The sequence below is a fragment of the Lonchura striata genome, chromosome 10, assembly GCF_046129695.1.
Source record: "Lonchura striata isolate bLonStr1 chromosome 10, bLonStr1.mat, whole genome shotgun sequence".
In the NCBI taxonomy this organism is placed as follows: domain Eukaryota; kingdom Metazoa; phylum Chordata; class Aves; order Passeriformes; family Estrildidae; genus Lonchura; species Lonchura striata.
Window position 1 is genome coordinate 20,274,435 of NC_134612.1, and position 24,922 is coordinate 20,299,356.

Sequence of the window (24,922 nt, forward strand, 5' to 3'; positions counted from 1 at the left end):
GAACATTTACCTGTGTAACAACTTTAAAATGGTAACAACCCTTCCTATGACCAGCTGCTGAGCAGAACAGAGCCACACTGAGGCCCTAATATACCAAAACATTAAGTATGGGTCAACATTCTAATAAAAGAGTGCTTTGTGGAAATTCCAGAGAGAGAGAATGGACAGAATTAGTAAAAAAGTGCCTTTCAAAGCCTAGACTGTTTCAGAGTAGTTGAGGATCTATTTTGCATTAAAATGTTTCATGTATACATACATACACATATTCTCTTTCAATATGCACCAAAATGGTTAAGAATTACCTTTTGCATGGAACAACTTTACAATCTAGAACCAAAAGTTAAAAAGAAAACAAAAACAAACAGCAGGAAACGAAAACCCAAAAGGAGCCCCAGAGCCAGACACAATGGTGGGCAGAACCCAAGTCCACATGCAGGCAGGGTCAGGAAAGGACTGTGTGAAAGCAGCTGCTCACAATACCTAAAAATAGCTTAGCATTCCTCCTTTTTGGTAAAGCTCCACCAGATGCTCCTGGTACCTTCTGTAAAGAGAGAAAGAAATGATTAAATATCCATCAAGTGAGACAACAGAAAGTCTGCACCAACCCCTCCTATCAAGCCACAGTCCCTGATGAGCAAGAGTGTAAATGCTCTTTGCTCTCCTCTGACACTGGGACTGCTCAGTGCCCAGCACCCCGAGGAGAGAGGGAGCTCCCACCCAAGTCCTTCACCCGTGGCTTGCTGGCAATTGATCAGAGGGTGTCCCACAGCCACCACGGGTGGCAGCTGCTCTGTCACCTGGGCAGGGACACCCAGCACCCCTCAAACCTCTCGCCACTAGATCCCCAACAGCACTTCTTAATGACTAAACTGAATTAGAGAGAAGAAAAGGCTATTATCTGCATAAAGGATTCAACCCTTCATAACTAATTCCAGTAGGACCACTTTACTTTGATCTGTTCCTTAGGTTCATTTTCTTCTCTCCAGAAAAAAAATGCCCTTTCTGTCATTTCTGCTTCCATTAATCCAAATTACCACCATGTTTTCTAAATATTAGGAAGTATGGAGGAAACTCAACAACACTCAAGCAATTGTTTAGTGGGGGATTTGTTGTATTTTTTAATTTAAACACCATAGCAGAGAACAGTAACTTCCAAATGAGATTAAGTTGCACTACTTTTCCAGTTCAGAATACCTCAGACTACAAGGGAAAACACAACTAACTGAGGAAATGTCAAAGCCAATGCACTTACTCCTTAAGCTGTTTATTAAACAGCACAATTAAATCAAATTAAATCAAAAAAGCCTCTGTGGCTATTTGGTGCCAACACGATGCATGATGTAGTGTGTAATGTTAGTGTAACTGGCAAGGTTGTTAGGCAACTTTTTTTTTTTTTTTTTAATAATAATATTGGGATACAACAGGTGGAGAAAAAGCAGCCAAGAACCTGTCAGCCTACAGGGAAAGTTCATGCTCGCCTCTGCCCCTCTGCAGGCAAAAGGGTCACATATTTTGGGTGGTTCCCCTCACCATGTAAATTAAAGCTCTGGCCTAAGCAAACTGCTTTAATCGTCAGTGAGGTCTTATACATCATAGGAAAATTTTCCATTCTTAGAAAGAGCAGATGCTGACAAACAGCCCCTGGCTGCATTTAAGAACAGAATCCATTATCCACGTAGAAAAGCCCTAGGGAAAAGTCAGGGTTGCAACTCCAGCAGTTCAAGTAAAAATAAAAATTCCTCAATCAACTGAAAATAACATGCAGAACATTTCTTTCTTTAATGCTACTGGAATTTAACAAGTGGGAAGGAAGTAGCCAGGAATCTATTTTAAATTTAAAATATTTTTTTAAAAGCAGTAGCAAGAAACAACATAACCCAATTGCAAATGCATTATGAATAAATTACACATTCTCCAAGGAGCATATTTCCAGAACTAAAAAAAAAAAAAAAAAAAAAAAAAAATTTTTTTTTTCCAATACTAGTAAGCTCCAATTGAATTCTGATGTTACCAAGTGTGATATTGTGAAAGTCATTAAGACTAGAGATTTCAAAGAGAAAGAATTCACATGGAGTGCTTATATTCAACTCAGGCTGACAATGATTTCAGTTTGATTTTTCCAAATTGAAATGCATCAGAATCAAAGCTGCTCAATACTTCTGAAACACCCACAACCTCAACCTGACAGTCTGCTTTTTTTACCTTGTCAGAAATCACTGAAAACATTCTCCATTCACAAATCCATTTTTGTTTCTAACAGATGTGACACACCCAACAAATGGGAGTGACACGAGGCATCAGCAGTGGCATTAAATTCCATTTGTGATGCTCCTTGGACAAGGTGACAGTGCAGCCTGTTCTGCTGTCTCTCACTTTTTCTAACACCATCATCCCTGGATAACATCCAGAAACCTATCCCTCTAGGAAATCTTGGTGCTTCTCTGCCCAGGGTTTTCAGCAGGGCTGAGTTACCACTACAGCACCAAGCTGAAGTTCTGCCTGGAAACGAACAGCACCCAGCAGGCAGTTGTATAAAAGTCATACACTACACAGAAGAGGCTGCTTTAAAAATTCTGTATAATGTAACTCTGTGGAAAAGGAAAAATAAAAATACATTTCCTTTATTTAGCTAGGAATTTACATGGGGGTGCTCCATAACTTGCACTTGTGCCCATCTCTGGTGATTCAGCAGAGGCCTCTGGTGCTGAGCTGCCATGGGCAGATGCTCCAGCTGTACTTGAGCCAGCAGGCTGAAGATGTGACCCTCATTTTCTAAATGAATTGTGACAAGATACACAAATTACATTTATTCCAAACATGTTGAGAAGCAACCTGGGATTTCTGCAGCAATGCAGTGCATCCTGCAAGGATGATGCCAAGGGAACCACAGGCAGGAATAGCAGCCTCACTCTAAGAATCTTAAGATAGCACATCCAATGCCTTTGGCTTTACTGTATCCTACACCATTAAAAACTTGGCTTCCAAAACCAAAACCACAATGCAGCATGTGCCAGACACTTCATAAAACACTTGATGTTTCACATTGCTCAAAGGAAAACATGGATAGCACTTAAGAAGAAAATAGTCATGGCAAAAAAAAAAAAAAAAAAAAAAAAAGAAAAAAGAAATCTACAGTTAATATATGAGGAATCCTGGCTATGAGCCCTATTAGATGATAAAATATTCACCTGCACTGTGTAGTCAAACCCTGTTTCCTGCCCCATGACCCAGAGAACCAATGTGTTGTCACCTAACAACACAGAGTCAGCCCCTCTGCTACATCATGATTCACCCAGAGAAAATCAGGACCCACTGACCTTCTTCAATCAAAGGGGTTTTAAACATCAAACAACAGTTGGGATATTTGTTTCTCCATTTTGGAGTTCTTCAACCTAATCTTTAGCAGGAAAGGAATTTTTGAGGCCTCATTTTAACCCAAATTTACCTGAACTTGTGGAAGGAAGTTATATACAAGGAAAGCTGACAGGATTTCTGCCCACCTGTCTCTAGATAGCATCTTTCAGGAGTGTTAAATTCAGTCAGAAGAACCATTGCTAAAACCAGAGTAGGCTCTGCAAAAACTCAGTTAAGAGAGTGAAGGAAAATGTTGGTATTGCTCTTAGAAGGAAAGGCAATCCTAAAGTATATCATCTACCATCTCATCCTGGAAGACATGCAATCCACCTCACTTGTAATTCTGATAAAATATGAACAGCCCTCCGCTGGAAATAAGGTAAGTGGTCAGGGCACTTTACATAACTCAAGGCCTTCATCACTCAGGGGAAGCCTTGCTGGAGAATGAGAAACAAGGATTCTAACCCACTCAAGCAGCTATTTTAAGCCCTCTAACTTGCCAACAGAGGCAGAGCTTATGGGAGAGTGAGCTATAAGCAAACCCAGTGCCTTCCTTATAGCTCAGGTCAGAAGTAATTAAGAGTCTTTTAAAGATTCCAGACAAACCACAGACAAACAGAGGTTATAAAGCACAGGTTATAGGTGACTGCTGACATGCAGTGATGGTGTGGAAGAGCAGGAAACATGAGGCTGTACGTGTACACCCATGTGTGGGGAAAGGCTAAATGAGGGCCAAGCGTGTGTGTCTAGAATCCAGCATTAATTTAAGCTAAGCTAAAGATCCCAGACCAAGTCAGGGTTTAACTGTACAGGAATCTTAGGATGAAAAGGAGTCCTGTCACCCTGAGATGAAATCTCATGTGAAAAATAGAAATCAGCAGCTTCCAGCCAAATCTGAGCCAAACCCAGTCACTGCACTCTTGAAAGGCAGGTTTCAGAAAAGTATTTGGCTATGTACAATGTGCACATAACATGCAGACAGTATGCATGTGATGCACAGAAATGAGAAGTGAAAAGCATCAGTGCAAGTCAGGAAGGAGCTGCCTTTAAGGTCTGACTCTTTAGGGCTTTTGATTCATCTCAGAACTGAAGCTGTAGGACTGGTTGGGATCCAACACCTGGATTTGATAGCCAGCCCCAGATATGACTGTGTGCATTTCAGTCACTCGGGGCTTGGTGTGTGTTCAAATTGCATTACCCAAATGGCACAAGAGGCAGGAGGAGTGCTGGGGTAGCTCCCTGGGAAGGCACAGGTCTCACCTGTCTCACGTGTCGCTTCAGGTGCAGGTAGACACACTGTCCTGTCTTCCGGTAATGCCGCTCCATGTGCTCCCTTCCAAACCCCAGGAACGTGTTCATGCACACGTAGAGACCTCCTTCGGAGTCCTACAAGGAATGGCACAAACACTTACAGCAGGGAAGGACAGGAAGGACCCAGCACACAGGAAAAAAAAAAAACCCAAGAATTGCAGACCCTTTCTGTTATCAGGCACACACTTAAAATATGGCTTTCATAGCATATTATGGGGTTTACACTATCAGCCCTCTAAGGAACTTCCCCATCGTATCACATACCATAACACATCATCCCACAGCCTATAGAAACTCTTTGAAACTAGTTCCCTTTCAACTACAGAGTAGTGAGTGTCCAAACTGAAAGTCTAGAAGTTAGTCTTGAAAAATTCCACTTGAGTGCCCAACCCACAGAGGTTCATAGGCACAGAAATTTGTAAAGCACAGAAATAAGCATGACCAATTATTTGAAATAGCAGAATTTCTTGTGGGCATTTGATTGCAAAAACATGATCCCAAACCAGAGGCACAGCAGAGTTGATGGTCCAGGGATTCTGCCACAACTTCTTTGTAGAAGAAGTGTCTCTTGTTTGGAAAAAAAATCTCAAATGACTTCATAGCCCTTAATGGCTAACAAAAACTTGACAAGTGTTTTGGGTGCATTTTTCAGTATCAGGAATCCTCTCTATTCATGCAACTTGGAGAGCTTGGAGACAAGGGCATCACAAAGGGAAAATAAAGATATATACTCTGGTGCTGATCACAAATGCTGACATTTCAGTAACATAACCTGGCATCACTTTTTGCTCTCCCTAAAACTGGGTGTTGATGCTGGCTGTTACCAGAATCTTGTTCAATTTTAGCACCACTCTAAGATCTCTCCTACATCAGACTGCCAGAAGGACTTTCAGTCATCTGCTCATTGGGGTTGGATCAATTTTTCCAAGCCCTCTAACATGTATTGTTTTGAGTAGGTGGTGCAGAACAAAGATTGAGCCTTTCAGAAGCTCTGTGACCTTCCATCTATTGTGAGTGCGTTTGTGCTATTGCATAGCACAGAACATCTTGTGTTAAATTCCCCAAACAACATGAACTACACTCACTCATTTACTGAGAAGTAAATGATAAATACATATTGAAAGTAAGGCTCATTATCTCCAGAAGTAAGTCATATTAGACACATACATGCTGCCTGCTCTTCTATCCTGCATTTCAAATACTTCTGCATTACCTCCTTCTGTGAGAAAGTCATGGATGTGTCCTCTACACGAGGATCCTAGAGGTACCCAGTCTAAATAAAAATATACTGTTGTCACTCTAAGGTCTCAGGAACTTTGTTTAAAGTTTTGTTTTCTTGGAGATCATTCTCTCTTTTTCTGGAGGGAATCCAAGAGACCACTGAACTGTTTCTGAGGCAGCCTATGACAACAATCTGACACTTTCAGTATAGGAGCTAAATGTAGAGTCTGAGTAAGTTGGTTGTGGTTACTAACAAAACAGATGTTTCTCCAAGAGAGCACAGGCAGAGTGTTCTCTCCCACAGCTTGGAAAGAAGTGGACAGAGTGTACAAAAGCCCAAAAGGTCAAAGTAAAACAGAAGCCTGTGTGAAAAAGACACCTTTTCAGATGGCCAAGTGAAGGATTAGGCCCCTGTTTGGTGCTCAAAAAACACTTGACTGTGATCTAAGACAAACTTTGTGCTGGTTAATTCAACCTCACTGAGGAGACAAAAAGTTCTGGAAGGAATGATATTTTACATTATCTGTGGCATGTAAATCTTTGTATTTGACAATCATTTTAGATATGTGTGAAAGTCTATGCTGGAGGAAGGCACCTTATCTGAAGTACTGGAGACACTATTCTACACCAGAAAAGCATAACTTGTCCTGACAGACAAAACCAGGAACTTTAGCTGGGTATTCTTCCCCCTCATTCTTGCTTGAGGATGCAGCAGACATGCAGTGTGAAGTTCAGGATAAAGTAATGCCTAAACATTCTCTTCCCTTATCACTCCAATCTAAGGCACTGTTGGGGCAGAAGCTTGAACTTGGTCAGGCTCCATCACTGCCCAGAAAGCCACTCAAGAGCAGATCAGTCTTCTCACCTTCTAAGCAGAAGGAAAATGCATTGCTCCTCGCTGTATTTCTGCCTGTTCTTTGCTGCTAAGGTGCTCATGGTACGCCAGGTGCTTAATTCAGAGAGGGAAACACACAACCCACACCACGGAGAAAAGTATTTTAAGAAAAGACAAAAGAGCTGCTCTTACTTATTTAGACACCAATTCATGTTTGGAGGAAGGAAAGAGGCAGAGAATCCCCAGGGAAAGAGAGGCAAAATGCACCAGTTGCTCCCTCTTGGACTCAGAAGCAGAGTAAGGAAGCTGGTGAGAGGCAGACACAAGTGCCATGGGGACAGAGAGAGACAGAATGATCATCCTCAGTCCACACTGCTCGTGGCACCAGACACCAGCAGCTTCCAAACAGCCCTAACCTGATCAGGATTTGAACTAATGACCTCCACCCCATTACCAAGCCTCACAAACCATTTAGACCCCTCAGGGAAATTTAGGGTTTAGCAATTTCAGCCCCTGCTGTCACTCAGACAACAATTCTTTGTACAAACATGAGGGCTGTGGTGATCTCCTAACAAGAGTTGCAGACTCAGGGACAGTGTCTCATGCACAGGTGTTTGCTTTAGATCCTCTGCAAAAATGGCAAATTCTGCTAAGACAGTATCACAGAAGAGAGTAAAATGGCACCTGGAGTCTCCACAAGTCTCCACACCCAAACATGAAGAATGAAAAGGACATCCATCCTGTCATATATTTAAAAAAAAATCATACAGTTATGAGACAGCATCACTGTCTTTGTGCATTCTGTCATGGTTTCCATGAGAGTGTTTCCCTACAAAACTCATGCCCATACAGAACTGCTGCAGGCTCTGCTCAGGGTGTCTGTTCACCAGGAATCACCATAAATTAATCTGGCTGTGGTCACAAGAATCTGGCTTGTATAACTACAATCCAATGTTTAATATATCTGAAAAGTTACAGGACCATCCCTAACATACACACATTGCACTGGATCCCACAACAGTCTAACTAAATGACACATATTTTATTTTGGGACAGGCTGAAAAAGGACAACAGATGTTTTGGCACTTAATATTCATCTCAACAACACATAATAATTTACATTGAATAATAAAAAGAAAGTACTACCAGTACTACCTACATTGAAACAAGGAGAAAAAAAATCCCACAGCAAAACACAGACAACCACCTAAACAGAACAGGACATAGAGATGCCTCCAGCAAACAAAAAGCTCATTTTGAAGTTTCCACTACAGTAAATGTAGTTACTTCTGGGGTGGGGTGGGGCGAACCAACACAAAAAATGTGTGCTAAGGCCAAGAATATATCTAGTCACATTCAAAAGAAACATGGGATATGAAGAGTGGGGTGAGTCTGCCTTTTAGACAACTGCCCTCTGTCACCCAAAGGTGATAGGAAAGTAATGGTGACTAAAGGAAAGCAGAAGAGGAATACTAAGAGAGTAAAATTTGGTATCAGGTAAAAAAAGGATCAGAGGGAGAAGCAACAGAATCCGAATAAGGAATGAAAGGACACTGACATACATAAATATTAATGTCAAAATACACACAAGCAGTGAAGAGAAGCCATGTATTACTGGAATTGGTGAAAGACAAGAGATGGGAAGAGCTGGGTTGGGCAGAGAAAGAAAGGACAAAGGATGTGGAAGTAGGAAATAAATTACAGGGCCCAGTAACTGGACTGTTAGCTTGAAGTGCAAAAGAAATCCTTCCCCTGCTCTTCCTTTACAAAAGCACTGGACAGCACTGGATATTTCCCTACAAGCAAATTAATTCACAAGTGCTTAACAAAGATTCCTGGTACCTCTGTTTAGCTCCTGAATGGGCACATGCACAGGGCCAATCCAGTACAGCACTTGGAACATTTCCTGGGAAGAAAAAAATTGCATGGGCTAGACAGCCACTAAACCAAAACCAAACCTCCAAGAGGTGGATCGACTGCTCACACCCACCTATAAATCACAGGTGGACTCCAGAGCAGTGCACATGAATTCCAAAGCAGTGTCTTGGACAAGTGACATGCACAGGCTTCAGTTAGTGAGCAAATACAATGACAAAACTAATTCTGGGTCAGGATTAGAGAATTTCCACTCACCCACCACCACAGTTTGGGGCAGCTTATCCAGGTGCAGGCTGTGAGCCACTGGCAGAGGTGTCTGAGATCCACCAGGGCTGACTGCCAAGCTCCAGCCCAGTACTGCAGCCCCAGCAGTGCCACCTGCACTGCTTCCACGGCACCTGAGATGTGGGGATTTTGCTGCGTGCAGAACCCTGGCTGTACAGGTCTGTTGGTCACAAAACCAGTGCTGTGCTACCAGAACAGAAAAACTGGGGAGAAGAGCTGAGAGGAAAACTTATGGTTCCACAGTATGTCAGCAGAGCTCCAGCATTGTCCATCCATCTGCATCTCTGTATTTATCCTCCGACACTCTGGGTACCTCAGAATTCAGATCCCTCTGCTACCAAACATATTCCAGTCCATCACCACTCTGGGTGACAGCATGGTCAGTGATGCATAAAGAGGAAAAGGCTATTAAGATCCTAATTTAAATCAACCCCAAGGAAATGCACAATGCACATACACACTGGTTGATCTCCCAAGCACCATAGTTATTTCTCATGTGTGAACCACTGCAGGAACAACTTTTGCTGATGTTACCAATCTCCAACTGCAGGAGACCAGTGAGTTAACTAATGTGACCCAGCTGAGTGTCCTGGTGCACTTCCAGCCAGCAAAACACCTGCCCATGTGACAGCTTTGGCATGTCCCTGTCAAGCAATAGTACCACACTGCTCTGACTTTTCAGTTGATCACCCACCACCAAGCAATTTACTGCCTCACTAACTGGAGGTCATCTTGCAGCTAGGCCAAAACCCTCATCTGGAATACTCCCTTTACCTTGGTGTGGTCAGTCCTCTTGTTTCTTCTCTGTTGCTCTCATTCCATCCATATAAACAAAGATCCAAGCCTACCCCTCACAACATGGGCCTTGGTGACTTTCTGATTTTCGTTAAGGAATATTGAGCAAAGGAGCTGTCAGACAAGAGGTGCTTATTTCTAGAATGTTTTGTGCAACACAATCACCAATATTCCTTACACACTCCAGACTTAAGGATTTCAGTCTCAACTGCACAACAAACAGCAGAGCATCAGCTCAGACTTTGGGAATTGTCCCAGCATAACCATTACAGAGTTCCCGAGCCACAGAAATGAAGTCAGCAAGATTCACAAAGGAAGCTGTTGTCAGCAGCAAGGTTTTCCAGCAGAGCAAAGCCAAACTTTCAGCTGCTCAAACAAACACAGTCCTGCACTCTACAGAGCCTGGTCCTGTCACCGTGTCAGGCTTGTGAGCTGTGCTGGGGTTGTCACCAATGCTCTTCGTGGGGAAGGTTTCAGAGCACATCCACATAGCTCACATTAAGCCCTTTTTATGCCCCAGTTTGTATCTCTTTTCCAGCTGCTGTCTCTCCCCCAGATGTGTCACTCTCACAACCAGTGACAGGAATGGAGAGAATGGCATGGAGCTGTCTCAGGGAAGGTTTAGGCTGGATATTAGGAAAAGGTTTTTCATCTAGAGGGTGGTTGGAGACTGGAATAAACTCCCAGGGAAATGGTCACAGCACCAAGCCTGACAGAGCTGAAGAAGTATTTGGACATATTGGGATTGTTGGGGTGTCCTGTGCAGGGCCAGGAGTTGGATTCAATGATCCTCATGGGCCTCTTCCAACTCAGTACATTCTATGACTCTACTACCCTATGATCAGAGGTTTTTGAGACCAGGATCACGTGAAAACGTGGAATTTCCAAAGCTGAGTATTATCCTTCTAAAAAAAATAATAGTACAACAAAAGATTATTTAATGTAACCTTCATATCATCTGCATTCTACGGAACACAAAGTCAGGCTCCTCCACCAAAAGAGGAGGAGAAGTCACAGTGGACAAAATAGGAGAGAAGAAACCTGCAGCAGTGTTGGAGTTGGTGGAAAAAGTCACCAGGAGGCATGACTGCAACTCAGGTCTGAATAATGAGAGGTGCAGGACTTTGTCAGCCAAGTTGCAGGGAGGTGGTTGGCTCCCAGAGCTGCTGGGTCAGTCCCTGGAGGAAGCAAAACTCACAGTCTGCCTTCCCTCCTCAATTCCTGCACAAAGGAATGGCTACCTGGAGTAGGAGCCCTCGTCAGAGAAACATAGTTTTTCTAGAAGACATCAAAAAATCTCAAAAAAGTAATTAAGATGTAAATCATATTGGCATATTTTCTCATCTTATGAGCCAAGCAAACTAAAAAGTGTCACTAGATCTCTTAAGTGCAAAGAAATTTGCCTCCTGTTCCTGCCAACTTTCCAAGGACCAACCCCAGTATATCCCATTGGAAGTAGGCCAAATCTAAAGACATTAATTTCTCCTCTGTTTGTATTTCTAACAATATAACCTTTCTGACAGTTAATCCACGTGGAACAAATACACTAAATAGCCACTTGTACTTCTAGCTCTCACTTCTGAAGTCTCTCAGCTAATGACTCTCACTGTAGCACAAAGGTGACATTGTTCTCATATCTTCATCCAAGGAAGATTTAAAGCTCATGGAAAAGGAACCTCAACCAGTTTTGAGAAAAATCAGTGAAGCTGCCCTATATCCACTGGAAGATGCACTACTCAAACCCAGAGAAGATGACACAACTGGCAGAGTGACAAACTGAGCTGCAAAAGCCACCTCATTTTCCTTGGCACCCCTGACAGGAAAAGCCCTGATTTTGACCATTCCACTCTGCTTAGTCCTTGCAAATTTGCTGCAGCATCTTTCTCTACAATAATAAAATTACTCTGTACCCCAACACTCACAGGTCTGATGGTTTTCAGTGTATTTTAAAGATCACAACAATCCCTACAGGCAAAGGATTAATATACAATTAATACAGCTAAATACACTTGAATGTAGAGCCGCTGCATGACCAGGTTCATGTTCATGCATGACATGCTGAAGTTAAACTGTTGCAAGAAGCATATTTTAAAATGGCAAAATGAGAAGATATGAGGAAATACTGTGGACTATTCTTACATGAGAAAAAACCTCCTCCAGCAAAAAAAGCAATCTGGAATTTTAGCATGCCTAACAAAACCAAGAGGGATTTTTTTTTAAATTCTTGAACATTATAACAGGGCCAACAGCATATCTTCTTTCAAATAGAGGCAGGTACCTCAAGAGGAAGAGGCTCACTTAGGTAATACATGGATGACCTAAGAAAGTAAGTCACAAAATCAACCTACTACCAAATATAAACATCTCTCTTCAGCCAAGAAATAACCTGTGAGTATCCTTTCACTTTCCTTCTGAATGAAATACTTCAAAAACACATCTTTGCTATTTTCAATCTGTAAATTACAGTGTTTTATCCTAGAAAGCACACATTACATATGCCACTTAGAATCTCCATCCTACAAACGATATTCAAGTATCTATTGGATTATATGGGAATTAAACATAAAATCTGAGGCAAATCTTTCACTCAGCAAAGCAGAGGAGTGGTATGGGCTGAAAAGCTATGGCAAACAACAGAAACCAAGACTACTTTTATTTTCCTGGTACTGCATAAGTTCAGTCAAACCTTTTGCCCAGTGAATGCCCATAACACAATTTAAACAAGAAGTTTTTACACTGGAGGGCAACATTTTCCTAAATCTGAAATCTCTTCCCAATAATGTCAAAAGTATGAAAATTATTTTAGTTTAAAAAGAAAAAAAAACTTTCCACTCATTTTGCTACTTTTATCCATAGTTTCTGTTAAGTTTGGCACAAATGTTTTTTGTTCAAACATATTGTTTAGCTAAACACAGCTTTTGCTGCGTTCAATTGAGGTTTGTTGCAGGGGGTGGTGATTGATTGTTTTTTACTCTGTAGCAGTATTTTATATCCCTTCTTACTTGTTAACAGAAACTTTTTTTAAACCATAATATCGAAGAAGCCTGAAAGTGTTACTAAAAACATCAACCACGTGCTCACCCAAGCAGAAATCTGAAGAATGTGGTATATTGATTTTCCCCCGCCAAAACCTCCTTAAGTATATAATGCAATTATCGCCTCTGCGGCGGAGTCCGATTTGGCAGTTCTAATCAGCCCAGCTCCCAGTACAGTCAGGGCTGCTGGGTGACACTTGAGATCTGAAGAGTGTGGGTAAAAATAACCTCTGTTCAACAAGACATGACGAACACCAGACAGCTGAGTCACCTTTAAATTCAAGTCTGATTTTCTGTATTAAAAGGAATTATCAGAGAGAGGGGGAATTATCAATTAGGAGGGGATAAAGGATTCAAAAATTGTGTCTGAAATGTATCTTTTAATGACTATTCTGTAATGTAATGAGCTTCCTTCTGATTGCTGCCACTGACATTAACAACAATATATAGTGCTCAATCACCTTTGGGAAACCTCAGTTTCCTGTGGAGAAGCAACTTTTAATAAAATTTTCAACCTCTTTTGAAAAAGTCTAATTTCTAAGCACCTGTTTCTTACAAAGCACTGCCCATTTATGAAGGCTTCCAGTATCAGCAGTGAAGTCGAAAACTGAGTCAGGCCCCAAATCTGCAATGGAACACATGCAATCGGTGGAGCTGGTGGATGTTTTGTAAGATACTATAGAAATAACACCACAGAAAGTTTACTGCACATGAAACATTGATCTAACAGCAAATAAACCAAGCTGGTGGGGAAATACAACAAGTCCATTGAAGTTCAGTGATGTAATTGAAACCCCGGGGGAGAAAGTGTTTCAGGGGAACTTTCACTCTGATTTTCAGGATGAGCCTTTACCTTGGAAGCTTTCTCTGAAGCTTTTGAATAGAACGAGCACCAAGGCAAAGGAAAGCGAACAGGAAAGCAAAATAACTGACATATGCTCGCCAAAATATACCAACGAGAAGGCCATTACTCTCCCTTTTCAACCACCTCGATGTGAAAGCAAAAGCAGGGCTCCGGGCGGAGCAGACCCCGACAACCAGAGCAAGCAGGGAAGCTTCCCCGAAACCACAAAATCCCCGTGTCCAAGCAACCGCTCCAGAGCGCCTTGAAGGAGGAAAACCAACAAACAAACGCAGGAAGGAGCCGGCAGCGACGTGCGGGAGCGCCGCGCCCGCAGCCGCGCCCTGGGCTGGGGGCGGCGGGAGGGCGAGGGGCGCGGCAGGTGGAGGAAGGGGTCGGGGCATCCCGGAGCCCCAGGGGGAGGCAGAGCCCGGGGAGGGTGCGAGGGGACGGCGGGGACGGGAAGGGGCCGCGGCGGGCGGGGGCGCGGAGGCAGCCGGGGGCGGTTCGCTGCACTCACGGGCGAGTCGTAGGAGAAGGCACATTCCGTCTTGTAGACCCGGTCCCCTGACTTGGGCACACGGATCGTGGGCATGTAGGGGACGAGCAGCTCGCCCAGGTCCCCGGCGGCCATCTGCGCATCGCCGCCGCGGAAGAGCGCGGCCCGCTGCATCCTCCTGCCCTCCCCGCCCTGCCGGCCGCCCTGCCGAGCCGCTCTGCGCGGGCGGCGGAGGCGGCGGGCAGCCGGGCCCGGGGCAGGGCGGCGGCGGCAGCCGGGCCGAGGGAGGGCAGGGGGAGGGAAGATGCTATTTTAATCCAATGGCAGCGGAGCGGCACCAGCTGCGGCGGCGGCACCCGGGGGTCCCGGCGGGGGCGGGCGAGGGGCAGGGCAGCGGGGCGGGGTTCCCGCCGGGACCCAAAACCTTCGCTCCCCGCGGGGCAGCGCGGACGCTCGGCTCCTGGTCCGCCCGGGTAGCCTTCCCTCTGCCCGGTAATACTCTTTTATACGCTCTTTTATTTATTTTAAGCTTTTAAAGACTACATACTATATATATGCGTATGCATGTATATATACATATGTATATGTGCGTATATATGTATATGTGTATATACAGATATATGTGCGTGTATGTATGTATATATATACACAGATATATATGTGTATAGGTATTTCTATATAGGCATATGTAAGTATATGTATATATGTATATATATGTATGTGTGTATATAGACATATATGTATATACATATATGTCTATATATATATACGTATATACATATATGTCTATATATATACACATACATATATACATATATGTCTATATATATACACATACATATATACATATATGTCTATATATATATACACATACATATATACATATATGTCTATACACACATATATACGTATGTATATGTGTATAAATACATATATACGCATGTGTATAAAATACATGCAGTAAGAACTCTCTTCTCTGTATTTTCATTCGCAGCCCCTCGCTGCAGTGCAGGTGTCTCACACGGCTCTGGCAGGTCCCCCCGGGGCCGTGCTGACAGGTGGGATGTCTCTGCTGTGCAGAAGAGCACGTCAGCGTGGGGGGATACAGGGTGGGAATGCCCAGCCTGGGATGCCCGAGAAGCCTGTGGCAGTGCCAGGAGCCAACTCCCAATTTCATGTCTTCAGGGGCCTTAAAATTACCTTTTTTGGCCTTTGCTGTGTTTCTCTCTGCTCTTCACTTTGAAAGAATAATGTCAGAGAAAGGAGAAATGAGTGACCTTTGTAGGAAGAAAAATATTGCTACTGTTTTCAAATAGTATCTAATAACTACTACATATGCCTGGCAGCAACAGCATTAAAGAAATGACCAGTCCATGTAAAATGAAGATGCACAGAGCAGATGAATTGCCTTCCACCCATCATCCAAGGACTCATTGATCACTTCCAAGGAGGCGATGTGACCTTCGCTAGAATCACCTTTTACCTCAAAATTAAAAGTTCCAAAAGGTGGTTCTATGAAAATCTCAAAAACAGAATTGAAAAATGTTTGTACCCAGCTATGAGCAGGCTGTGAGGGTGAGCAGAGCAGCACAGTGTTCAGTAATTTTCGCCACTGAAAAATCAAGTGTTGGGTGCAATGTGAAACACTGAGTGCAGAATGTCATGTCCATGGAGTGGTTTCAGACTTACTGAAAAACAGACATTACATCAGACTTGCAAGCATCACTGGATGCTGGATAAAAAACACTAATGCAGGGTCAGTCAGGTTTATTTTACCTGAGGAGACTTTGTGCTTTTTTAATGGCTTATCTTATTAATAACTCAGCATTTATAAACAATGAGAGCCATAATATGACATATGAGCCATCTAACCTGAGAGACTGATTCTAACAAAAAGGACAAGCAAAGCACTGATAGAAAATCAATGTCCTTCTAATGTTTGGCAGTGCCAGGAAACAGCAAACAAGGCAGTTTTTGCTTAAAATAATCCATGCACTGTTGCCTAATGTAAAAAAGAATCTAGAGTTTTAAGTTTCACTAGTTTAAGTATCACTAGATGATATTGGTTTAGTTTGGGCTTATTTACTTTAAAAAGTGAGGATTTTGAATATGGACAGATAATTTAGAGTCACAAACTGTAAGAGGCACTTTCCATCACTCTTGAGAAATTCAAAACAGAGTACCACAGTCTGTAGGACCTGAGGAAACACATCCCTCTAGTGGCAAAAACCTGCCAGGTGATGAGAGAACTCTTCATATTCCCTAAAGAGTTGACAAAAGTGGTGTAAAAGAACAGCTGTACAGGTCTGAAAATGCGTGGCAGGTACGTGTGAAGGTACTTCTCTTACTTCATCTCCCACCAATTACCTGACACAAACCACTGAGAAAGAAAGAACCCTTAGCTTCTTCCACTTAAAACTATAGATACTAGAAATCACAACATGGAAACAAGTATTACCAACTTGTTTCATGTACTTATGTTCTGAAGGAAAGGAGTGATTGTTGGGAATTGACATGAAGCATTTTCACTGATTAACTGTTTTAATAGCTGTATGAGCTTAACTGCCATAGTTTCTTTCAAGATACTGGAATCAACACAAACACTGTTTATTCATTTCCATCAGCAAACAGCAGGATGTCTGCTCCACAGCGCAGTCACAATTTGTCAGTGTGCATACAAGACTTTGCACACTGCCCTAAAATTGTTTAATTGTCAGGTGTGGCTTTCATAGAATTGTCAACAAGATTTTTATCAGGTGTTTCATAATGGTACCAAGGCCCATCTCCCCGGTGTCTCATCAGTCTGCGTGCCTCCAACTCCAGCAGCCTAAAACACAAGGCAACAGACACCCTCAGCATGAAGTTTGATTTACTGACAAAGCAATGATTTTAGCATTAATGGTTTATAAATATTGCTGAAGCATAGCTAGGACCAAAATATGAAGGGTTCAACTAAGACATGAGCTATTGCATCTTTCTCTTTTTTTTTTTTTTTTTTTTTTCCTCAGCAAGTCATTCCACAAAGGAGTAATAAAAATACTGGCCGTTTTATCACAGGTTCTTCTCTAAGCTGTGAGCATTAGCAGGGGCAGAAAGAGCTCCATTTGCTGATTCAGGAAGACAGAACTACACCTTTATAAGTACAAAGTGTTTTGAAGACCCCCAGCCCTTGGATTGTTCTGGAAACCTGAATCCTGAGAGGGCAGAGATAGATAACAGATTCTGTGACTCCCACTCTGGCAGCAGCCAGTGCAGGCAGCACTCAGGGGACACATGAAAGCAGTTTATCCAGCTCAGTATGTCATGCAAAATCACAGAGTCAGCTACAGCATGGATCAGGATTTTAACCCCCCCAACAGAGCATACCTCAGTTCAGATTTCCTCATTTCCACATCAAGCAGGGCCATGTCCTTCTCATAGTTCTTCTCAGGGGGGTCAAGTACATAACGAGCTATCCAGCGGGTTATGGGGTGCTGGAAAACATAACAGCAGAGATTGTCTGTGCAAGTGCCAAGTGGAAATGTCACTCTGTATATCCACAGGCCTGAAAAGATGTCATGGGCACCATGGGTGCTGCCATTCAAATCATAGCAGTAAAGCTACAAACGTGCACAACTACCTGTGAGATCAGAACCCTAAAAAGTCATATTTCTTTTGCAATCCTTAATGCCAAAATAACCTGCGGATGACTGTTCTGTAGCAAAACTAAAATTTAACGGAAGATATAATTTATTTTCTTTCTGTTAAAGTTCCTTAAACTGCCACAGTAATCACAGAAGTGGACTCCAAATCTTACTGTAATCAGCAACATTTCAAAATTCTGCTTCCACACAGAGGGCATTTCACTAGGAAAAAAGGTCTAAATTAATTGAAACACCCACAATAATATTGCTGAATTCAATTACTTCCTATCAGGAACAAAACAGTACTTGCAGCAAGAAGCCAGGGACTAATTTTAAGAAAATACAATTAAACTGAAACCATACAACCTTGAGTTTGTGATTATAAAAATCTTTAATTCTAGATCCAAAAGTGTGTGTGATATAGGACTTTAAAACAATACTGGCAAACAACACAAAAGAAAGAAATGTCACTGTAAACTCCAGTTTCTTAAGACATTGAAGAAAAACAATAAAGACAAAACCATGGTATGAATGCAGAGACTTTTCTTACTATTTAGTAATATTACAGAAAAATTCTTGGCATACAGTTCCAGCAGTTTACTGCATACAGAGCATTTGCATCTGCTTGTGTCAATAAACAGATTTCCTACAGCCTTTTACATGTTCCATAAAGCCACAAAAAAAGTCTACAAAAATCAGAACTGTGCTATTTGAGTTAGTCATACTCCATTAATTTTAGTCCCAAAAGCATCATCCCAAAAGGATCATCCCAAAAGGCTGTCCATAACATGTTACACTCACTTTGTAGTATTCCCAGTGCTCTGGAACATAACCTTCAGGAATCTCTGCAAGTTCTGCTTCACCTGACAAGGAAAGGAGGGGAGGAATATTTAACTCTGTGATTATTTTTCAAAGCTACCTTATATTCTGCCTTTCAGATAAGGAAAAGATCATTGTTCCACACAGAGAGTACTAAATCCCTCAGTGTGAGCTCTTTTCAGAAAAATGGAACTTTCAGTTTTTGCAGACACATCACACTGCAAATATCTATTCACAGACTTTAAGTGACACACCAAAAGGGTAAAATTAGCAGCTTTACAGAAGAAACAACTTGGATCAAGTCCACAGAAATACCCTTTAAAGGACAGGAGCTGAAAGCATGGACTTTTTCTGATTTCTCTATTAAATTAATTACATATTACACGTATTCCCAAGAAGAATTTTGGCATCTTTTCTAGATAAAAAGCCAGAGTTGCAATCTTGTTAAAGCAAGTTACTAAACTACACTGATATTTGAAAGACTGCCAGAAGAGAGAATGTATTTTTATTTTTATGTGAGAAACTTTTTTTTTAAAAAAGCAACAACTAAAGCAAATATACTGGGAATATTTTCAATGTAGTTATACAATATCACTGTATTTGTTAGGCTTATTCCATGGTCTTCCAAAGACAGAGCCATAAAAGAGTATTTTTTTCTGTATCCAGCATGCTTAATTCCCATTTAGTAACTCTGTACTTTGCTTAGCCCTGACAGAGCACTCACCAACAAAGATGTTGATATATGTTAAGAGCACAGCCACTGGTATTCCCGTCACGAATAAATAGAATCTCTGCAGAGGGGATAAAAACAGTCAGTGTGGGAAACTCAGAGCCCTGACAAAACTTACATGAGATCTGAAAATATCTGAAAATAGTGGAACAGCCAGTAACTCTGAGATTTGCATTTCTAGGTTGGAAAGGGATGCTTTGTGCAAACACTGCTGATTGCAGTGAGCTCGTTAATGAACCAGAACACACAGAAGTGATGCTGTGTCAGCCCTGAGCCTGTTCAGGTCAGTTCCCATCTCCCAGTGAGGTCAGTGTGGGCAGCAGCAAAGAGCAACACCTCCCTGAAACCCCTCAGCATCTTGGCAGGGCTGGGCTGGCTCCAGCACTCAGCTGCAATCAGCAAAGCAAGAATCCAACCCCAGTGCAGCCACTGTGGGCTCTGTGGCTGAGGAAGGCACAGAAATGATCACATGAAGGGAGTTGTACCAAACTAGCTGTTGCTGCTCATAATAAGATTTATCCAAAACCTGATTTTGGAGGGGTCAAACTCAGGTTGGAATTCCTAAATCTCACTTCTGTTGTTAGTGATGTAGATAAGTGAAGGCACACCCTGCAGAAGAGTAACTGATATGTTTCAAAAAGGAGGATGGAGTAGAAAGCATTTGTGGGTCATGCATATATGAACACAGATGTGTAATTTAAGAATGCAACTACAGCAGTAATTTAAGTACCTATCACAACCTTTGCTATATAGGCAGTCTTTGAATTTCATCTAGCCCTGATTTTACAGCATATGACCACAAAATTCTTAAAGAGGACCTGAAGTTCTTGTTTAGGTAAACAGTGCCAGCCACATTTTAGATACTATCACATAAACAAGAGAAGAAATTGTATTTTAGGCACTCTTACACCATTTGCAAGTGAGGTGCTACACTGAATGCAATACATTTGATTTTTAACTCACCAACAAGCTAAGAAATCGAGAATCATAAAAACTTGTTGCCTTGATGATAAACATTCTCTTCCCATGGTCACCACCGTGTCGTACAGGAACTGCAAATTGAACCAGAGTATTGTGGTTTTGTACCCTGTTGGTGCTTATGCCAGGACAAGGTCAAACATATGTGGGGAAAGGAGAAAAAAAAAAAAAAAAAAAAAGAGTGTACATACAACAGCAGCTGAGTTTTCTGCAGTTCATATGAAGGGAGTTGTATCAAATCAGCTATTGCTGCTTATAATAGGATTTATCCAAAACCTGATTTTGGAGGGGTCAAACTCAGGTTGGGCTTCCTAAATCTCACCTCTGTTGTTAGTGGTGTAGATAAGTGAAGTAATTTCACCTCGCTTATCTTATTACTTCAGTTCGTCTGAAGTAATTTCGTATTTTGTTAGCATGAACCTATTTTTCTCCTAACTATACAGATCTATGCCCACCTGTAAGCAGCAACACGAAGTCAGTGAATGTCACCGTACAGGGCCGAGTAAATGGACAATTCCAACGCCAGGAGGGGCAGCCCCCTGCCCGTTCCCTTTCGTTTCGTACCCACACCCGGTATTTTCCACAGGAACGGGGTCACAGCACGGCACCGGCTCAGCCCCGGCCGCGGAGGGCATCTCTGTCCCGCTCCGCAAGGTCACCTGGCCCCCGCCCCGCCCCTCCCTCTCTGGGCCGTACCGAGGATGCCGGGGAGGCGGGGGGCGATCCCGGTGATCCCAGTAATCCCGCTGGTCCCGGCAATCCCGCTGGTCCCGGCGCTGCCCGCCCGCCGCGCCGCCCAGGCCGCGGCCGCCCGCAGCACCCGGCTCATGGCCGCCATGGCTGGGACTGGCACGGGGCGGGGCCGGCGCCGCCGCTTCCCGCCGCGGGGTGAAGCCGCCGGCCGCCATCATGGGAAAGGGCAAAGCCTTCCCAGTGCCCCCGGCGCCGTGGGATGCCATGGAGGTGAAGCCGCGCAGGCGCCATCTTTGAAAAGGGCAGAGCCTTCCCTGCGGTCCATGTACAGTCGCAGAGCGCGGGGTGAGGCCGAGCGGGCGCCATCTTGGAAAAGGGCAGGTCCCGCCCCGTGCCCCGGCGCTGTGGGAGGACGCGGGGCGATGGCGGCGGCCGCGGCCGCGCTGGGCCGGAGCCTCACGGCCGCGCTCCGCCTGCCCCGGGCTCGGCCGGGACTCCCCGGGTACGCACTGCGCCCCGGGACTCGGGCTGAGGCACGGAGGGCGGGCGCGTTCCCGGGAGGAAGGCGGGTGACCATTGTCCCGGTGTCCGTGTGTCCCTGAGGGCTGCGCGCCGTGCGTGGCTGCCGGCATCGTGCAAGGGCAGCATGATGAATGAAACAAATATTCTCATTTAGCAGAATACTGTTTTTCCTATAATACTTAGTTTTCCTTCTATCTTCTATGCAGCATGGCACTGAACCTGTACCACAAGAACCTACCAAAAGTTGAGACCCTCCATCAGGTGAAGTTCCTGCACACAACTGTGTCTCGGAGAGGTCTGGAGGAATTTTTTGATGATCCAGGAAACTGGGGGGAGAAAAGTGTAAAGTCTGGTGAGCTTTATATAGCATTTTTGGTAGTGATCTTTGAACTGAAATATGACCTTTTTTTTTTTTTTGTGTTATAGGGAGCATTTATGAATGCTCCCTATAAACATAAAACTTATTTTTCTATGTATATGTACATACATCCACATGTGCATCCTTATGCCTGTTAATTTTTGCTGTGTTTATGAAAGCAAATAGCAATTGTGCAGCAAAATATTTTGCTGTAAATCCTCTGCCTTGCTCTGAAGTATCACAGAAGAGATGTGCTTTGTTGAAATGTAAGTACTATGGAAGAAAATTAGTTCAGTGTAAAGTTTCATCTGACAGCTTTCTGTATTCCCAGCCTTTTACAAGCACAAATAAACACTACATATAATTGCTTTTTTGTATTATGTTTTAAAAGTAAAGCTGAATATCCTCAAGGATGGCTGTCCAAGCAGTAGTATTTTAAAAGTGGTCTTTATACTGTTGTACTGTTGTGTCAGCTGAGCCTAATAAAAGCACTTTTTATTTTCCAGCATGAGAGAACTTTGTTTCTTTAAATTAATGGTGGTTTTCTATCTTTTACAGGGGATTCATGGAATATAAAGCAGCTAAGGGGCAAGAGTAGTGAAGACTTGCACAAACTTTGGTAAGTAAGTTTTAGTGAAGAAGCTTCTCTTCTTTCAGAGCAGCTCTGCAGTTGTCAATAAAATGTGGCTGGTGAACTTATGATCCAGTAATTTGAGTCTGGCACAGAGCTCTGCAGGCTCCAGCCAGCTGTGGGCTTGGAGCAGCCCTGGCCCTGCTCAGAGCTGCAGTGCAGGTGGCTGTGGGACACTTGTGGCTAGTTCAGAGGGCTCAGGTTTGGTAAAACCCTCTGGGGGTTGTTTCAGTGGGACAGACTTGGTTGTCAGTGCCTTCTTGTGGGGAGGGCACTTCATTCCATCAGGGTGCTCAGGCCTGCATTTATTCTGATTTTGGAAATGTCTGAAGCTGAAGGTTGCATTGCCACTTCAGGCTGAACTTAATCATTACTGTGATCAGCTTTTTCCTTGGTTTGTCTTGTCCTTTTCATGTGTACATGTAAGAAGAATCTGGCTCTGTCCAGGTAGTGGAAGACAACTTAGTGTTAAACTCTTCTCTCCTAAGCCCTCTTTATTCCAGACTATGTAAACCTGTCTCCCTCATTCTCCTCTTTTGTTTCATTACATGAAACCAGCAGGATTTGGGATTACAAATAGGAAGTGAATTACTGCTTAGGTATCCCAAAGGCATTTTTGATTTACTGTGCTTTCTGCTCTAGGTATGTCCTGCTGAAAGAAAAGAACATGCTCTTAACTTTAGAGCAAGAATCCAAACGACAGCGCAAGCCTATGCCAAGTCCAGAACGCTTAGAAAAGGTAACTTTTTCATGCTACATAAAAACTACAACTCTTAAATAAAATTGCTGAAAGATCAAATGTTTGTAAATTTGTTAAAGACCTTTTTTTTTTTTTAAATTATTTCCCTGATTTTTAGTGTATGCACTAACTGCTGAAGTCATAATTTGGTCAAGGCAGCTTTCTCATTGTCCAGTGGGCATTACTGGGGCTGTGACCAGACTCCAATGAAAACTAAAATAACCAACAGCCACTACAAAAAATATTTGCATCTTCTGCGTCCCTCTAATCCCTGCCTCAGAGCTTCTTATACTTCTGCATCAGCATTGGATGTGGGTTTATGCATTACCCAGCTTGTCTTCAATCAAGTATCAGACTGTCAGCTATTTTATATCTCTCCTGCTGTCAAATCAGGTTTTTGAAGCACCCATTCCTTATTGTTCTAGTACACAGGGCCTGCTGAGAGAGAACTCATGATCAAACTCCAGCATGTTTTACCTTTGTTTTCTCTTTAAATTTTTTCTTAAGTCTTTGAGATCTTTTGACTTTTCAGCATTACTTTTTGTTGGTGCATCCTGAAACTTTTTACCATTTCCAGGTAGAAACATCTATGAAAAATATAGACTTGGTTGTCAGAGAAAGAGAAATTGCTTTGAGGCTTTTACAAACGGGCCATGAAAAGCCAGTCCCCGGCGAGTGGAGAAACGACTTCTTGGGACGCACCTTCTGGTATGGAAAACCTTTTTTAATGTGTGAGTTTTTCTTGGGGTGTGTCTCTCTCCCAGAAAATCCTTGTCTAATCAAGGAAGGATGCACAAACTGTACAGAACACAGGAGACAGTTACAAACCAAGCCAGCAGGAGCTGGAAATAAACATCCACATACAAATTCCACCCTCTCCCAGACCACTTTATCACTGTACTTAAAACCAAGAGAAACTGGTAAAATCCTAGAATTAAGACAACGTGTACATTCTGTAATCATTTTTATCTGTCTCCAACAGGTACAGTTACAAGGAATGGCCAATACCATGGCACTTAAACAAAAAACACAAAAAGAAGAGATTTTATTACTTACCTCACGTGAATCACTTCATCAGGTAAAAAGATTATTTTGACATTGAAAGTTTTCTTCTGATCTGTTTGTATCCTTATTCCAATTTAAAAGGAAAAAATAGCTGTAATATTTTGGCTGAAAATTGGGCTTTTTAAAATTACAGGCTGCTGTTTCTTTTTTTTTTTCTCAGCTTAGTTACTAAGGTACATGGTTATGCAGTGGCACTGTAAAAGTAACTTCAAATACAGAATATCAAAAATTTAGAAGCAGAGTAAAAATGTTACTCTGCAGGCTTTTTTATTTATCAGGAGCAAATGAATACTGAAGTTATTAATCACTGAGTGCCTCTATCTGTTTGAGGGGGAGCTCATTAAAGTGGTCACAGGGTGGCTGGAAATTAACCACACCAACTTCTGTTTCAGACTCAGACTTGAAAAAGCCTTACGGAAAAGGGCAAGGCAGCAAAGCCTGGAGAGGACGAGGCAGAAGGTTTTGGAAAGGAAGTTCCCTGATGTTGCTGTGAAATCCCAGAGCCAGTAGCATGCTGGAAGAGCACTGCAAGCAGCTGGTCAAGTGTCTGTGGAACATGAATCTTGTTCTGGAACCACAAACAACTCCACTGAGCATTCCAGAGTCTCCCATCTTTTTTTGTCTTTAATACCACATGTGATTTTAATTAAACTTGTGATCTGGAATTAAAAAGCAGCTTTGGTGCCTAACTCAAACCATCTGATCTCTCA

The 24,922-nt window shown here is 42.8% G+C and overlaps 3 protein-coding genes across 3 annotated transcripts in view; 1 reads left to right on the plus strand and 2 right to left on the minus strand.

Annotated features, from left to right (window-relative positions):
• The window catches only part of USP13 (ubiquitin specific peptidase 13), a 49,636-nt gene extending 35,340 nt beyond the window's left edge, over window positions 1–14,296 (minus strand). The window contains exons 1-3 of the mRNA XM_077785726.1: window positions 14,076–14,296; window positions 4,615–4,740; window positions 481–541 (exon numbers count right to left, since the gene is read on the minus strand). Coding sequence (XP_077641852.1) covers window positions 481–541; window positions 4,615–4,740; window positions 14,076–14,228 — 340 coding nt within the window. The 5' untranslated portion in view covers window positions 14,229–14,296. The remainder of the gene's footprint in view (window positions 1–480; window positions 542–4,614; window positions 4,741–14,075) is intronic.
• A 2,280-nt stretch (window positions 14,297–16,576) lies between these two features.
• NDUFB5 (NADH:ubiquinone oxidoreductase subunit B5) lies at window positions 16,577–21,061 on the minus strand. The gene is made up of 6 exons (XM_021551079.2): window positions 20,901–21,061; window positions 20,190–20,278; window positions 19,221–19,287; window positions 18,479–18,540; window positions 17,421–17,527; window positions 16,577–16,881 (listed from the first exon to the last, which is right to left on the minus strand). The coding sequence occupies exons 1-6, from the start codon at window positions 21,040–21,042 to the stop codon at window positions 16,761–16,763; spliced, it is 588 nt and encodes a 195-aa protein (XP_021406754.1). The 5' UTR covers window positions 21,043–21,061; the 3' UTR covers window positions 16,577–16,760.
• Window positions 21,062–21,293: 232 nt separating this feature from the next.
• On the plus strand, window positions 21,294–24,907 carry MRPL47 (mitochondrial ribosomal protein L47). Its single transcript, XM_021551081.1, has 7 exons — window positions 21,294–21,399; window positions 21,626–21,771; window positions 22,336–22,396; window positions 23,051–23,147; window positions 23,725–23,855; window positions 24,130–24,225; window positions 24,605–24,907. Exons 1-7 carry the CDS (start codon window positions 21,320–21,322, stop codon window positions 24,720–24,722), a joined length of 729 nt encoding a protein of 242 aa, XP_021406756.1. The 5' UTR covers window positions 21,294–21,319; the 3' UTR covers window positions 24,723–24,907.
• The last annotated feature ends 15 nt before the right edge of the window (window positions 24,908–24,922 follow it).

What these genes read in the sequence shown, in the direction of transcription:
- NDUFB5 (XM_021551079.2), bottom strand. Translation starts at nt 21,042, where the DNA reads ATGGCGGCCATGAGCCGGGTGCTGCGGGCGGCCGCGGCCTGGGCGGCG. An exon ending in CTCGATTTCTTAGCTTGTTG is followed by an intron (nt 19,288 to 20,189) that starts GTGAGTTAAAAA and finishes TCCCCTCTGCAG; the next exon opens with AGATTCTATTTATTCGTGAC. An exon ending in AGCACTGGGAATACTACAAA is followed by an intron (nt 17,528 to 18,478) that starts GTGAGTGTAACA and finishes TATGTTTTCCAG; the next exon opens with CACCCCATAACCCGCTGGAT.
- MRPL47 (XM_021551081.1), top strand. Translation starts at nt 21,320, where the DNA reads ATGGCGGCGGCCGCGGCCGCGCTGGGCCGGAGCCTCACGGCCGCGCTC. An exon ending in GCTCGGCCGGGACTCCCCGG is followed by an intron (nt 21,400 to 21,625) that starts GTACGCACTGCG and finishes TCTTCTATGCAG; the next exon opens with CATGGCACTGAACCTGTACC. An exon ending in GAAGACTTGCACAAACTTTG is followed by an intron (nt 22,397 to 23,050) that starts GTAAGTAAGTTT and finishes TTTCTGCTCTAG; the next exon opens with GTATGTCCTGCTGAAAGAAA.